This window comes from Gymnoscopelus braueri (assembly GCF_963280865.1).
Source record: "Gymnoscopelus braueri genome assembly, chromosome: 15".
NCBI classification, from domain to species: domain Eukaryota; kingdom Metazoa; phylum Chordata; class Actinopteri; order Myctophiformes; family Myctophidae; genus Gymnoscopelus; species Gymnoscopelus braueri.
In genome coordinates, this window is record NC_137620.1 from 15,552,707 (window position 1) to 15,568,553 (window position 15,847).

At 39.8% G+C, this 15,847-nt stretch overlaps 3 protein-coding genes across 3 annotated transcripts in view; all 3 read right to left on the minus strand.

Moving 5' to 3' along the window:
* LOC308101291 (prostasin-like) overlaps nucleotides 1-1,366 on the minus strand; it is a gene marked incomplete at its 5' end in the record, with an annotated part of 4,673 nt that extends 3,307 nt beyond the window's left edge. Inside the window, one exon of the mRNA XM_080450712.1 lies at nucleotides 1,218-1,366. Coding sequence (XP_080306838.1) covers nucleotides 1,218-1,366 — 149 coding nt within the window. The remainder of the gene's footprint in view (nucleotides 1-1,217) is intronic.
* The window catches only part of LOC308101286 (serine protease 27-like), a 44,709-nt gene extending 41,009 nt beyond the window's left edge, over nucleotides 1-3,700 (minus strand). The window contains exon 1 of the mRNA XM_080450704.1: nucleotides 3,616-3,700. Within this exon, the coding sequence (XP_080306830.1) occupies nucleotides 3,616-3,682 (67 nt within the window). The 5' untranslated portion in view covers nucleotides 3,683-3,700. The remainder of the gene's footprint in view (nucleotides 1-3,615) is intronic.
* Nucleotides 3,701-8,853: 5,153 nt separating this feature from the next.
* LOC308101389 (transmembrane protease serine 9-like) overlaps nucleotides 8,854-15,847 on the minus strand; it is a gene marked incomplete at both ends in the record, with an annotated part of 29,720 nt that continues 22,726 nt past the window's right edge. The window contains 5 exons of the mRNA XM_080450812.1: nucleotides 8,854-8,879; nucleotides 9,331-9,586; nucleotides 10,041-10,177; nucleotides 10,816-11,102; nucleotides 11,671-11,722. Of these exons, the coding sequence (XP_080306938.1) occupies nucleotides 8,854-8,879; nucleotides 9,331-9,586; nucleotides 10,041-10,177; nucleotides 10,816-11,102; nucleotides 11,671-11,722 (758 nt within the window). The remainder of the gene's footprint in view (nucleotides 8,880-9,330; nucleotides 9,587-10,040; nucleotides 10,178-10,815; nucleotides 11,103-11,670; nucleotides 11,723-15,847) is intronic.

Genomic DNA, 15,847 nt, shown 5'->3' on the forward strand with positions numbered 1-15,847 from the left:
GGGTTTGTTGATTCCTGGGTGTGGCGACCCAAGTAAATGGTCACATTGGGCAGTTGAACGGAGCTGATGGAGAGTGGGGGAAAAAAACATCAATGATTTGAGAAGCACTCTGATCATTAAAATTGCACGCACGCACTCTAGCACACGCACACACCAGTGGTGGAAAAAGTACTACATTTTTTTACTTAACTAAAAGTATCAATGTTATGTAGAAATACTCTGTTACAAGTTAATGTCATAAATTCAGAATTGACTTGAGTAGAAGTACAAAAGTATTGGTATCAAAATGTACTTAAAGTGATATTTCACTTTCAAAAAAACTTTGGGTCATTTTATTGTCTACTCAGGCTTTTGAGAGCCCCCCAGACCATTTTTAAGTTGCTTGATTCAGTATTTAGATATTTGATATTCATTTTGTCAGACACGCCCCCTTCCTATACAAACCCATTATAACTTCAAACTCCATTTTTAACCTGTTAGATTCATCAAAAACACCCGTCCTTGGTTCTGGTGACTCACCCCGCCCTCCTAATACGCGAGGGGGCCGTGTTTTTTCGATAACTTTTTTCATTTATTTTATTTAATTCTTTTATTGTATTGAATTTCTTTCATTTTCCCAAAAAAATGTTAAAAAAAAATGAAAAAAGTAATCGAAAAAACATGGCCCCCTCGCGTATTAGGAGGGCAGGGTGAGTCAGAACCAAGGACGGGTGTTTTTGATGAATTTAACATGTTAAAAATGTAGTTTGAAGTTATAATGGGTTTGTATAGGAAGGGGGCGTGCAGTGGCGCGGGAAGGGGGGGGCTATGGGGGCTGCAGCCCCCCTGGTGATGGGAGCAGCCCCCCTGGTGATGGGAAGAAAAAAGAAAAAAAAGAAAAAAAAGTTGTATTTTATTTTATTTTTTATAATATATATATATTTTATGGATCATAGCAGTCTGTTACGGTCATGGATGAACTTCAACCTGGTGTTTACACTGTCTTTCTGCCTTTTTGTGTGGGGAAAAACACAGAAAACCCCCAAAAAATCGTAAAAAAATGTGTCACGATGCGACGCATTGTGAGCTTGTAGATCGCACGCACGCACGCATGCGCGCACAGCGCACACGCACACATGCACGCGCACACGCACACGCACACACACACACACACACACACACACACACACGTACAACCCACACACTCACACAGGCAACTTGATACACTGATATTTCACCTTGGGAAGCAGTGGGCAGCGGACAGCACCCATTCTCTGTTGATGAGGGAACCTCCACAGAAATGGCCCAAAACTGTATGCTGTATACTGGCCTGCCAAGGCCAACTCCCACGGGTGGCGTTCTGACCTCCAACGATTCTGCCGCTCATGCCGATTCTGCTGTTCAGAGGAGCCTGACCGCACACTAACGAAACAACACACTCATCATATGTACTGAAGATTATCAATATTATTATACATCATTATTATTATTATTATTATTATTATTATTATTATTATTATTATTACTATTATTATTATTATTACCATACCCGTAGGGGGATATGAGCACCCAAAGTGTGCAGTTTGGCTTATGCGCTGAGAACAGACAGTTTATCAGGGATCGAAAGTGAGTTTGTACTGTGTAGTGCAGTGGTTCTCAAACTTTTTCATGGCAAGGACCCCCAAATTGACACTTGTTAGACCGCGGACCCCCATTTGAAAAGATATGCCAGGGACCCCCATAAGAGAAGATTTTTTTTACGGCTCTAGCAGTGAATCTCAACCATTTTAATTTACAGACCCATAAGGGTCCATTTGGTGCCTAATCTGTCATTTAGCTGGGGACCCCCTGGAACTCCCTCAAGGACCCCTGGGGGTCCCCGGACCCCACTTTGAGAACCAATGGTGTAGTGTGTACACACACGCACATCCCGTCGTGGAGGCACAGAACACACACAAACACCCGCGCATATACAGATCTAACAGGCGGAGCCGTCCCCCGTCGGCCGTCGCGAGCGCGCACAAACAAACAAACAAACACACACACACACACACACACACACACACACACACACACACACACACACACACACACACACACACACACACACCACGGTACATCCTCATGCGGTCCGTGGCCCGTCGCGAACACACACACGGGCGTCGCGCAAACACAAATAATGTACATTGTGACACGTGCCTCCCCAACGTGCATGCGCACGTGCGTGTCCACGCATACACGGCCGCGGACCCAAGTTGCGGTGCGATCATCTCCCCCCCACCCACACACACACCACGGAGCCACGATGCAGAATGAAATGTGGCTCCCTGGCGTTGCCATGTTACTCGCCCCATTTTACAATGTAGGCTGCAGAAAAGGGGAAAAAACAACTGCTAATGTTGAAAACAATAAATAAATAAGACTTTTGGGGAGAAAGGATGTAATTACGAGGGGTGAGAAAAAAAAAGTAATAAGTTGCGAGTTACCTTTGGAAGGGAGTAGTGTGTAAATTAATAATATAACTTTTTAAACAAGTAACGAGTAATGGGTAATATATTACTGTTTTTGAGTAACTTTTCCAACAATGCTCACAATGCATCGTTACAAAATGTGTCGTGAAGCTTGATGGCAAGATTTGGTGTAAAGGGGGGAAAAAAGAGTGATTCAAGTACAGTGCCAACTAAGATCTGAGTATAGAGGGTTTAAGTGGATAATGAACTTACCCATTAAGACCTGAGGCCGATTCTAAAAATGTCTTCTAAATCCTAACAGTTTTCTGAAAAACTTACATTATCGTTGGTTCTCAAACCTTTTCATGTCAAGGACCCCCAAAATTATATGTATTTGTCCGTGGACCACCATCTCAAACTATTTTGTTCCAGGGATCTCCAGAAGCAAAGATTTGAGTTAAAAATGTTTGCTTTAAAATAATATAGATTTGCAAAGAAAATCAAGATTTTTGAATAAACTAATTTTAGTGTAAAATAATGCTTTTTAGCTAAAATCTAAAATGACACAGCTGCTTTCCCAGGCTTAATGGGTTAAAGACAAACAGTATAGAGATAACTGGATGCTTACCAGACAGTTGTGCACAAGAGCCTGAAATTCAAAGCAAAGAAATAGGTCATTTGTATATTCAGTTTGATATTGAGCATTTCTCCGTGCACACAGTACTGTATGTGTGAATCATGCATGTACAACATGCATGCACTCATGCATGTTGTACGTATGTACATACATACATACATACATACATACATACATACATACATACATACATACATGCATACATGCATGCATGCATGCATGCATACATACGTACGTACGTACGTACGTACGTACATACATACATACATACATACATACATACATACATACATACATACATACATACATACATACATACATACATACATACATACATACATACATACATGCAAATCAGTCCAAATTACACAATACACATACACATTTAAAATATAAAAGTTCAAACATAAAACACTAATGGTTTACTATATACTGTACAGCAAAATCGGTAGTTTACCAAATAGAATATCACCTATAATTGTACAGGACACACACGCAAGAGAGGAATCAAAGTTAGAAAACTGATTTTAAAAACTAGCTTATCTTTACCTTTGAACAGCAGGACGACCAACAGGCATAGCCCATATAGTGGCCTATGGAGGGCCATGTTTGCCATGTGTTGGCTGCAGGTGGGCATCACCCTTATATATATCTCTCTTTCTGCTGAACTCCGCCCACACAGTTGCACCTTGCATCCCTGTGTGTGTGTGTGTGTGTGTGTGTGTGTGTGTGTGTGTGTGTGTGTGTGTGTGTGTGTGTGTGTGTGCGTGCGCGCGTGCGTCTCTCGGTGCATATCCAGTTGAGGCACATAGCTTGAACACAACTTGGTACAGTATGTACCCTACATATTGCCCTCTTAGACATGCGTGACAAGCTGCACTTATCAGGAGAGGACCCACTGGTCCTGTTGGTGTTTTTTTTCTATCAAGTGACATGTCAACTTTGCATGCCTGAAAAATGATACATTGAATTGTGAACTCCTTGACTTGGAAAGGAGCCAGCTTAGGTGGTTCGGGCATCTAGTACGGATGCCTCCCTAGGGAAGTCCTCGCTGCACGTCCCACTGGGTGGAGACCCCGTGGCAGACCAATGACCAGATGGGGGGGGAACGCCTTGGGACCCCAGGAGGAAGTGGCTAATGTTGCTCAGGAAAGGGTCTGGAGCTCTCTGCTGAAACTGTTGCCCCCGCGACCCGACTCCGGATAAGCGGTTGAAGATGGATGGACGGATGGATGAATTTTGAATGAGACTTTTTCTCAGTTTCTCTCCTGGTTTAAAATGTATGTAAACAAGGCTCTCCCTCCCCAGTTTTAAATACGAACCTCCATGTGATGTCCTGTTAGAATTTTAATGGTTTCAAAATAGGGATCGATCCCCTTTAACAAAGATGGCGTAGTCGACAAATTATCTTTTTATGGGGTTATACAGTCGTCGTCGTATTAGTGTATCATAGAGGTTTTTAGCTGTGGGTCTGTCAGTACTTTGTTTTGATTGATTGAATACTTTATTAGACAAGCATGCAAACAGCACAGGGTACAGTCATACATTTGGGCAAGAAGGATAACTGGGGGACTTGTTTCCATTGTGGTCCTATTTATTGTACAACCTGTGGCTACCCGTGAATCTGCAGTTGGCTTTATGGACTGGAGGCTCCATCTCCATCAGAGGGGGGGGGGAGAGAGAGAGAGGAGAGAGAGAGAGAGAGAGAGAGAGAGAGAGAGAGAGAGAGAGAGAGAGAGAGAGAGAGAGAGAGAGAGAGAGAGAGAGAGAGAGAGAGAGAGAGAGAGAGAGAGAGAGAGAGAGAGAGAGAGAGAGAGAGAGAGAGAGAGAGAGAGAGAGAGAGAGAAGGCATGTCACTTTTGACATCTTAAGATGCATACGCCTATTTCTATTGTAGGCAATGACAAAAGAAAGAATTGAGATCATTTGCACAAAATAATTTAAGATGTACTGTAAATTCCCAGGAAGAGTGAACTCAGATGAATATGAGACAGAAACCGTGATTAAGTACTGTACAAATAAATTGACTTGTTTTGATATATTTGTGTATATTTTTCATCCCTCTTTATTTCCTTGACTCATTTCACCTTTTTTCGATTACAGTTGGTTCAAAATGCTAGACTTTTAACTGGAAAAGAAAAAATAAGAAAAAAAGACTATCTATTTTTGCTATTCATCATATCTCAACATTTAGACTATAGAGCTTAAATGGGGCATAGGGCTCTTTTTCTTCCAAGTCCAACGGGCATCTTGGTGCTGAACCTATTTAATGTCATTGGTTATTTCCTCTTACAGCATTTTCATCTGTTTTAAATTAAAATTGTACTACCTTGCGTTCAATTTTTATAATTTTATTGAAATGCTTATGTTCTACACAACACTCTTTTAGTATGATGTATTATTATTGTTATGTTTTTTTGTTTGGTGGTCCCATTAAAAAGTAGTTTGGGTTATCTCCTGTTGTTTTTAAATGTGCTTTATAAAGAAAGATGGCCCCGGCCCAGGGCTACATCACCAAGCGGCAGGAGGTGTCGAAGATTCAAGCATTTTTCAACTTCATTACGAACATCTCACCAGTGGTTCTCAAAGTGGAGCCCAGGGACCGGCAGGGCTCCTTGAGGGGGTTTCAGGGGGTCCCCAACAAAATTGGTTGATATAGCATCAACAACACTTTAACCCTATGCTTCGGCTATTCAAAAATACCCGCTCTACAAGTTCAAATTCTACGTTTTTCTTTTTATACTTTTGGAAACATCTTTAAAATCAGAACATTTTAGAATCATTTAGATTTGTTTTAACACATATGTTCTCTTATAGGGGTCCCTTATACAAAAACAATTCAGATGGGGATTGACATGAAAATGTTTGAGAACCACTGATCTATGCTTGCAAGGTGGTGGCTGACCTGCCACACTGTCATAGATGCCGTATGGAAGGACCACCGTCCACATTCTGTACCCGCACAAGTCTGTTAATGAGGGCATCCTAGTGTCATCGATCAAAGTGCTGGAGAGGCACCTTTGGTACCTGACGGGTGAGATGCTGCCCCTGGTACTCTACCCCTGGTACTGCCCCTGATACCCAAAATGGCCGTTGGTGAGCGGCGCGCTTCCGCTATAGGACAAAGTTTCCAGCCCTCTCGCCGATCACCAGTCTGGCTGACCCCGCAAACCCAGATCGCTGATTCGGCATGCACCAGTTGCACATACATTTAGATCCAGCATTTCTCTCACTCGATGTAAAGGATTGGGCTAAACGTACAGCATTCCAGGCAGGTGTGATGATGATGTATGTGCCATCAACGTTGTCAATGACTGCGCCCGTGTGTTGACAAACTCATATCAGTCTTTGTGTGAGCAGCAGCTGCAGAATGTGCTGCAGGCATGTTGAGCATGTTTTCACATATTTCACACATTTGTCAGAGATGTTCAACATCCCCACCCTGTGGAACTCTCTCCTAATAGGGATTCGCCATGCTCCCAACACTGGACTCTTTTAAGGCTGCCTTGAAAAGACACCTATTCTCTCAGGCTTATGGCATATAGTTGTTTGTTGTTTTGTTTGGTTGTTTGTTTGTTTGTTGGTTGTTCGTTGTTTTTGATGTAAAGCGTCCTTGGGTTTCATTCAAAAGACATTTGTTGTTTTTAGAATTGCCCTGTCATGTTGGAGTGAATCTCAATAGATTTCCCCAAAACTTTGCAAAAAGTAATTTGTTAGCATTTAATTTGCACAAAATGCAAGCAAGTTGATGCACCCTAATGCACATGGCAGGATTGCACTTGATGTGATTGAGGTCTACCTGTTTTTTTCAACATGACTTTTTATATTCCATGTAAAATGTATCAGATGTGAACCTGATCAACCTGATTGTTTTTTTAAAACAGGTTTAATTTATGTGCTTTACAAGCACAGTAAATAGCATGCATTTGTACACTGACAATAATCTCAGGTACATCCATGTCTCAAAAGCATGCATTCATACACTGACAATTATCACAGGTGCAATACATCCTGTCTCAAAAGATGCAGAAAAACTAGTCTGCACATGTGTTACCTCCAGGATTATTGCAATTCCTTATTATCAGGAATTGCAGTTGGAATCTAAGCAATATATTTTTGTTTACCAGGACTAGAGTGAACCTAATGCCCTTCTACTGTAGGCTATATTTTCACTTATTTAAAATGTTTTTAAAATAATATTGAAAAAGGAATGGTTTTTGGACATACACGGTTTCCACCCGAATATACAAATATTCTTTTCCCTTTTTAATGTAAAAAACAAACAAACAAACAAACATATAAACCAATGCAATTGATTGTTTGAATATTATATTGACATTTTTAAAAGTACAGCAGTATAACAGTTGATGAGACGCAAAAAAACATACATAGACATGAAAATAAATGACACAAATAACCAAAGTTACCAAATTAACATAAATGCCTTCAAATAACGCACAGCTTAAATCCCTTCTTTTTCTTTTCAGTTCAAAGAATCTCAACTTTTCTCCCTATATCCCTTTAAGCCCGTAAACGGACATAAACAAAGCTGATTCTGACGATATACAACATCACCAAACACGGTAGAATTTTATAATTTTTTAAAGAAAAGATTCAACTTCCTGTTGAATTTACTATTTTTGCGAGGAAGAAAACCCGGACTGGATCTGTGGGTCTGGATCTTCAAATAGTCAAATCAACAGGAAGTTGACATAAAAAAATTAAAAAATAAAATAGTACCGGGTTTGGTGATGTTCTATTGTCAGAATCAGTTTGTTTACGGGCTAAAAGAGCTCCTCCTGAGCCTCTTCACTGTACAATGTACGTCAATGAGGGGCATATTTTGAATTATCCATTTCTAGTCAATTAAGCAATAAATGTTTTAATTCTTGGAAACCTTTGGAGTAAAATCATGGCAAGGTAACTACACAACCCACACCTCTACCAAAGCGGTTTAGCCCTTTAAACCATGAACATGAATTTAAAGGGATATTTCATTTTCAAACATGTTTGGGGTCATAACGTCTACTCAGGCTTTTGTGATCACCCCAGTCAGTGTTTTAAGTTGCTTGATTCAGTATTTAGATATTTGATATTAATTTTTATCAGACCCGTCACCCATTGTAACTTCAAATTCCATTTTAATCATGATAGATTCATCGTAAACACCCGTCCTTGGTTCTGGTGACTGATATTGTCCTTCTAATACGTGAGGGGCCGTGTTTTGACAATTACTTTATTTATTTATTTTTTATTTATTTTTGGGAAAATGAAAAAAACTAAATACAATACAAAATACAATAAAATTATTGAAAAACAATATCGAAAATCATGGCCCTCTCACGTATTAGGAGGGCACTATGAGTCACCAGAACCAACGACGGGTGAATCTATCATGGTTAAGATATAGTTTGAAGTTACAATGGGTTTGTATAGGAAGGGGGCGTGTCTGATAAAAATGAATATCAAGTATCTAAATACTGAATCAAGCAATTTAAAAACTGTGGAGCCCTAAAGGTGGAGCCCTAAATGGGCCAACTTGTTTGAAAGTGAAATATCCCTTTAACCCATAAACTTGAACCCTAAACATTAAACCATAAAATACACTGTGGGCCCAGACACACGCACGCACGCACGCACGCACGCACGCACGCACGCACGCACGCACGCACGCACTGCACTTTACTTATGTTAACTTAAAACATTAACAACGATGTACCAAGTTGTTTTCTGGTTTGTATTTTACACGTATCTTTGCATTCCGTCTCTCTGTCCACCTCCTCTTCCTCACATCGCCATCTTCTCAGGTGGCACTGACAGAAACCCACAGCACACTCATACACACAATGTATTACACAACTTGGTTGAATGCTTAGTTCTGATTGGTCAAACACTGAATCGTCTGTTATTTTTGAATAATGGCCGCTGAACTCAATAACAGACCGCTGTCTAATCAAAGACTCATAGTACCGGGTTGTTGCCGTATCCAACATTGCAGCTATATGTAAGCAAACACACAATGTCATTAACAGCTAAACAATGTTCTTGAAAATAGAAGAAATAGTCAATGCGGTACACCGAATACTGACCCGGCAACAGAAACCACACACAGAAAAGAAGCCATGTAAAGAGAGGTTTCCTGTGGGCAACATAAAAGCCCTTATGCAAAACCAGCCATGCTGTGCAGAATCAGTGCAAGAGTTAACACATAAGTGAAGTAGGAGAAACGGACGGTGTTCGGGCCACCACAAAATAGACTCTCACATGGTTCAACGGTTGGTGGAGGACACACAAAACCCTCATCAGTGTCGGGGCCGGGGGAGGTAAACGTGACAAAGCCTGGTTGGTCAGCGGTGACATTGATGTGGCCGTTGATCCAGTCCTGGAAGCGTGACACGCGAGCGTAGACCTCTGGGGAGTTGGGCCGGGCACAGTCGGGGAAGCTCACGACTCCAGACTGGACCCAGCGGGTAGTACCGTTGTGGATCATGCGGCTCACCAATGCCCCACCGGAGTCAAACTGTGGAAATGAGAGATTTATGATATATTTTATTGTATTGTATCGTATTACATTTAAGAAGCCTTTTCTCCTTGTCCCTTAAAGGGATAGTTCACCCAAAAGAAAATCGATTCTAATTCTATCGATTAGTCATCCCGTGGAGACTTGAATTCATGGATATTTTTTAGTTTTTGACGCATTTCGAAGCCAATAATTTGATGGCCAGCGAACCAGTAGGCAGCGGTTCCGGTAGGAGACACAAAGGGGACTCTTCGTGTCTCCTACCGGAACTGCTGCTGGTCATCAAATTATTGGTTTAAGAATGCGACAAAAAAAAAAAAATATCCATGAATTCAAGTCCCCATGGGGTGACTAATCGATAGAAAAAATCATTTTGGGGTGAACTATCCCAGTATCAAAAAGCGTGAGAGGTAGATGGATACGGACAGAGAAAGAGTAGGCTACAATCTCTCACCATACAGAAGCCCTTTCCTTCTTGATTGATACCAGCACAAAGCATGTCGTCTGTGATGTTATAGGAGCAGCCACACTGCTGGTTTCCCACGACCTGCACGTCAACTTCCTGAAGGATCTGGGGAGAGGGCAGGGGAACTAATGGAAGACATTAAAAAAATGAGTCGTTTGCGTGAATAGAAGGACCCATTTGTCAATTGAATTGTATACTTTAACAAAGGACCTGCAAAATTATTCAATTACTCATTACTGTCCTGAAACTGTCATCACTATGGAAATGTGAAAAACTCTCCGTCTAGTCACCCCTGTTCAACAATACACAGTTATTTCTACTACTCCCAGATTAGCAGTGATGGACAACCACATGGATGGGGAAATGGGAACTAAATTGGGAACAAATGGGTGAAAGAAAACCTTGGAAACTGCACGGGTACTGTTTTGTTTGTGTTTTTCATTGTCCAAACGTTTCCAATAAAAATAAATGAAAAAACAAGCAAACAATGAGATGCATTTGTGGTAAGAATAATAATTCCTTGCATTACAATAGGACTTCACATGAATGGAAATATCCATTAGAATCATGACCATATATATATATATTTTTTTTAAATTAAATATAGAATATAATATAATAAAATATTCAGATATTTTTTTGACACAGAATCAAATGTTTTATGGTCATGATTCACCAGGAGCCTGGGTGGCTTGGTTCCACCTGCACGTGCAATAAAGCGTGTGTGTGGACGCTTTTTTGGTGGGTTTCCAACGTTACTCACCAGCAGAATCTCCTAGATGTATCATCCCCCAGCCAGTGACGAAGCTCACGGTTCCACTGTAGAAGGTGCTGTTCGCTGCTGCCAGACAGACCGGGCGAATGTAAGGAGTGAAGGTGACAGGGCTGGAGAGCTTCAGTAGAACGATGTCGCTGTATTCATGCACTAGCTGTTTGTAGTAGTCAGGATGGCGGATGATCTGTGTGACCGTCCTGTTCACCTCATTGGGGTTCGTTAATTCCTGGGTGTGGCGACCCAAGAAAATGATCACAACGGACAGGTCAGTGTGGCTGATGGAGAGTGGGGGAAAAACATGACATGTTGAGAAGCTTTCTAATCATTCAAACTTTTATACATGAAAACAAATGCACGCACGCACACACACAATATATATATATATATATATATATATATATATATATATATATATATATATATATATATATATATATATACACACACATATATATATATAGTATATACTGTATATATATCCACACACACACACACACACACACACACACACACACACACACACTATATATATATATATATATATATATATATATATATATATATATATATATATATATATATATATATAGTATATACTGTATATATATCTGCCGTTTTGTGGCTTTTAGTGGGGCATGGACTGAGTATTGACTTTCCCATTACATTTACCAGATCATAACAGCGCTATGCAAATCTTTGGTTCAGTCCTGAGGTGTTGGCACGCATAGGACACACACACGGACGCACGCATGCACACACACGCACACAGACGACTTCAATTGCATTACATAGATATAGGAACACAGATGTGGTGATATGGACACTAATACATTCATCTTTCACCTTGGGAAGCAGTGGGCAGCGGACAGCACCCATTCTCTGTTGATGAGCGAACCTCCACATAAATGGCCCAAAAGCGTATGATGTATACTGGCCTGCCAAGGCCAGCTGCCAGGCATGGCGCTATGACGTCCAACGATTCTGACATCCTCGATTCTGCTGTTCATAGGAGCCTCGCCACACACTAAACGAAACAACACACTCATCATATGTACTGAAGATGATCAAGATTCCTATACATTATTATTATTTATTACTATTATTATTATTATTATTATTATTATTATTATTATTATTATTATTATTAACAGTAGTAGTAGTAGTCAAAGTATTGCAAGTTAGTTAGTTAGTGTAAGTTTCTTGTATGAGTCTACAAGTTATATTTTACAGTAAATGTTTACAGTAAATTTTTGCATACATAATATAACATCCCCCAATAATACATTGGATCCATTGGAACACAGGTTCTTTTGTCCGTTTCCTGAAAATAAACGTTTTTTGGATATAGTATAATTAAGGATTCCGCCCGACAGCATACGTATGCCAGTGTTACAGCTATGCTCCATCCGCCGAAAGACACAGGGAATGTAGTGATGGAAAAAGTACTACATTTTTTTAATTAAATACATTAATGCGGCTGCAAGAGATACTTTAGATTGAACCACTTTAACCCTACAGTAGCATCCTGATTCTGGGAGGAACATTCGCCAAATAAATTGCTGATCTGCAAGCTCACAATTCATCGTTACACAACGTGTCGTAAGCGTGATTGCAAGATTTGGTGTAGAGGATAAAAAAAGTACAGTGCCTGCCAACTCAGTATAGAGGGTTTAAGTGGATAATGAACTTAAAGACAAACAGTATAGACAGAACTAGATGCTTACCCAACAGGTGTGCGTAAGAGCCTGAAATTCAAAGAAAGAAAGAAGTCATTTGTATTGTTCAGTGCACACCAACGTTTGATATTGAGTATTTCCCTGTGCATACAGTAAATGCATGTACATATGTACGTATATTTGCATTCATGTGTGAGTGACTCTGTGGTGCTGAAGGTTCTTACACAGCAGGCATCTATCAACTCTTAATGAGACAAAATGCATTTGAAGATATTAAGTCCATATGAATTATGAGCCTGGCATGGCCAGACTAATATCACTGGCTAATTTAGTTTTCAGGAACAGGAAACAACCAGAAACCAAAACTCCTTCTGCTTTGTTCTTTAATTTGATTCAGCTTGTGCTCAGGTCAACATTATACTGAACAAACAATGTACCAAAACCATTGTAAGCTAGTAAAAAGAACTCGAAAAATGCATATTCTTCTGATATATCAATGTACATAACAATAACGTGGTGCCATTGATCATTGGCACAATTAATTGGATACATATGATATACATACATACATACATACATACATACATACATACAAATCAAAATAAACAAACAGCATAATACACATTTATAATATAAAAGTTCAAACAGAAGACACTAATGGTTTATACCGTACGGCAAAATCTTAAATGGCCAAATAGAATAACACCTATAATTGGTATATAGTACATAGAGGGCAGAGGAATCAAAGTTACTAGTTCAGAACAAAATTGGTTTTAAAAAACAGATTAGCTTTACCTTTGAACAGCAGGATGACCAACAGGCATAGCCCATATAGTGTCCTAGTATGGAGGGCCATGTTTGCTTTGTGTTGGCTGCAGGTGGTCATCACCCTTAATGCCTCTGTCTTTCTGCTTAACTCCGCCCACACAGTTGCACCTTGCATCCTTTGCCTCTGGCCATTCGTTTGGTCACTTCCTCAGACTGCTAAGTAGAATGCATTCTTCTCCTTGAGCGACTTGAATTTGGCTAAGAATGTGGTCATCTGACAAACTGGTTGGACAACATAATAATTCTACTCCATAAATATTGAAATGACAGTTCTAGAGAGACCACTATTGGCTTGATTTGACCTATTCGGTCACTTTAAACAACAGCATTTTCTCTCACACACTGGCATTATGTGCTGCTAAATAATGTAAGACAACAATTGTGTCAGTGACACCACTTTCGAACAAGGTCTTCAGTGACATGATCCTCAACTGGACAGGTCCCGCCACACCCAGGGCTTGAGATGGAATGACATCCTTGTTGCGCATCTTCTGGGGCTGTTGGCTTCTGGGGGTGTTGTCAGTGGTGGAAAAAGTACTACAATTTTTTTACTTAAAAGTATCAATACTGCAGTGCAGAAACACTCACTGTTTCAAGTAAATGTCCGGTAATCAAAATTGACTTGAGTAAAATTACAAAAGTATTGGCATCAAAATATACTTAGTATTAGTATCAAAACTATCAAAAGTAAAAGTACTCATTATGCAGAATGTCCCTTTTCACAAGATATCATATGTCTAAAATGTATTAAAATCTTTTGAATATAGCAGATCTTCAAGCTCACAATGTGCGGAGCCCTGCATCTAAATTTCGCAGTTTTTCGCAGTTTCTTTTTTCCCACGCCGTTTGGTACCCCCGCAAGTGCCCTGTTGGTGCACTGTTGGTGCCCTGTGCTTCAGCACCTCAAGCCCGTTGGATAAGCCACCACTGATAATCAGGAGAGAGAACTCACACATGATGCAGATTAAACAAGTGAAAGTGGAAGTGATGACACAAGGAAATGAGCAGACAAAATTGGAACTGTAACACTATTAAATTGAAGCTGATAAGATGGGTGAATTCAGCAAAAGCTAAGGTATGGCAAGGTCATATGACAGCACTAATCAAAGGCCACCAAACAATGCTATAAGAACAATGTGCCAATCTCTCTCTCAGTGGACTGTTTTTTTCCATTTTTTTTTCATTCCTAAGCCAATAAATTGATGACCAGGGCAGGCAGCGGTTCCAGTAGGAGACACAAAGTAGACTCTATCGGAACCGCTGCCGGTCATCAAATTATTGGCTTAGGAAACAAAAAACAAAAAAATATCCATGCATTTAAGTCTCCATGGGGTAACTAATCGATATAAAATAAGTAATTTTGGGGGTGAACTATCCCTTTAATGTGTATTTTCAGACAACCACTTAAACCATCAATACTCATAGTTAACTTGACCGTTGGCTTTGTACTTAGTCTGCTCTTTTCTCTCTCTAAACCAAACCTCTCTGCTGAAAATAGCCGATCTACAAGCTCACAACGCATCGCAGCGTGAGGCGTTGTGAGCTTGTAGATCTCCTATTTTTGGCTAAAGTTGTCCTCAGAATAGGGACGCTAAGTGGTTAATGTAAAAAACACAAAGATTTGGGGGCCCCCGTGTAGTAACTCTGAGGACCCCCTAGGGGTCCCAGACCGGGATTGAAGACCCCTGGTCTAAATAATGCACTTTAAATCACTGTAAATAGCATGCATTTATACACTGACAATAATCTCAGGTACACATAATGTCTCAAAAGATGCAGAAAAACGAGTCCACACAGTTTTTACCTCCAGGGTGGATTATTGCAATTCCTTATTATCAGAGAGGTAAGTCTCCAAAGACTCTCCAGCTGGCCCAGAATGCTGCTGCATGCGCTGACAATAACTAGGAAAACAGACCATATTTATCCCATAGCCTACAGTGGTGAAAAGTAACATTTACTTAAGTAATGTACTGTAATTTGTACTTTACTTGAATATTTCCAATTTCCAATACTTTTAATTCTACTCCACTACATTTTGGAGACAAATATTGCACTTTTACTCCACTACAATCATTTGAAAACTTTAGTTAATAGTTACTTTTCAGATATAAATTATTATATTATAAAACATACATTAACCACTTATGTTATACATAGGCTATTTGAAAATAGCCTATGTATTTCTTCATATAATATCTTCATAAGCTCACAACGCGTCGCATGGCGACGCGTTGTGAGCTTATGAAGATCTGCTATTTTCAAATATTTTAGTACTTTTACTTTTGGTACTTTAAGTATATTTTGATGCCAATACTTTTGTACTTTTACTCAAGTAAATAAGAGTATTTCTACATGGTGGTATTGATACTTTTACTTAAGTAAAAAAAAAAAGTGGACTTTTACAACCACTGATTGTTTTAAAAGCAATGGTGCAAAATGCAACAATGTAAGCCTATCCTGATAGTAAAGCCTGTTAAGATAACGACTAGATCGACTATTTTCACAATTTTGTAATG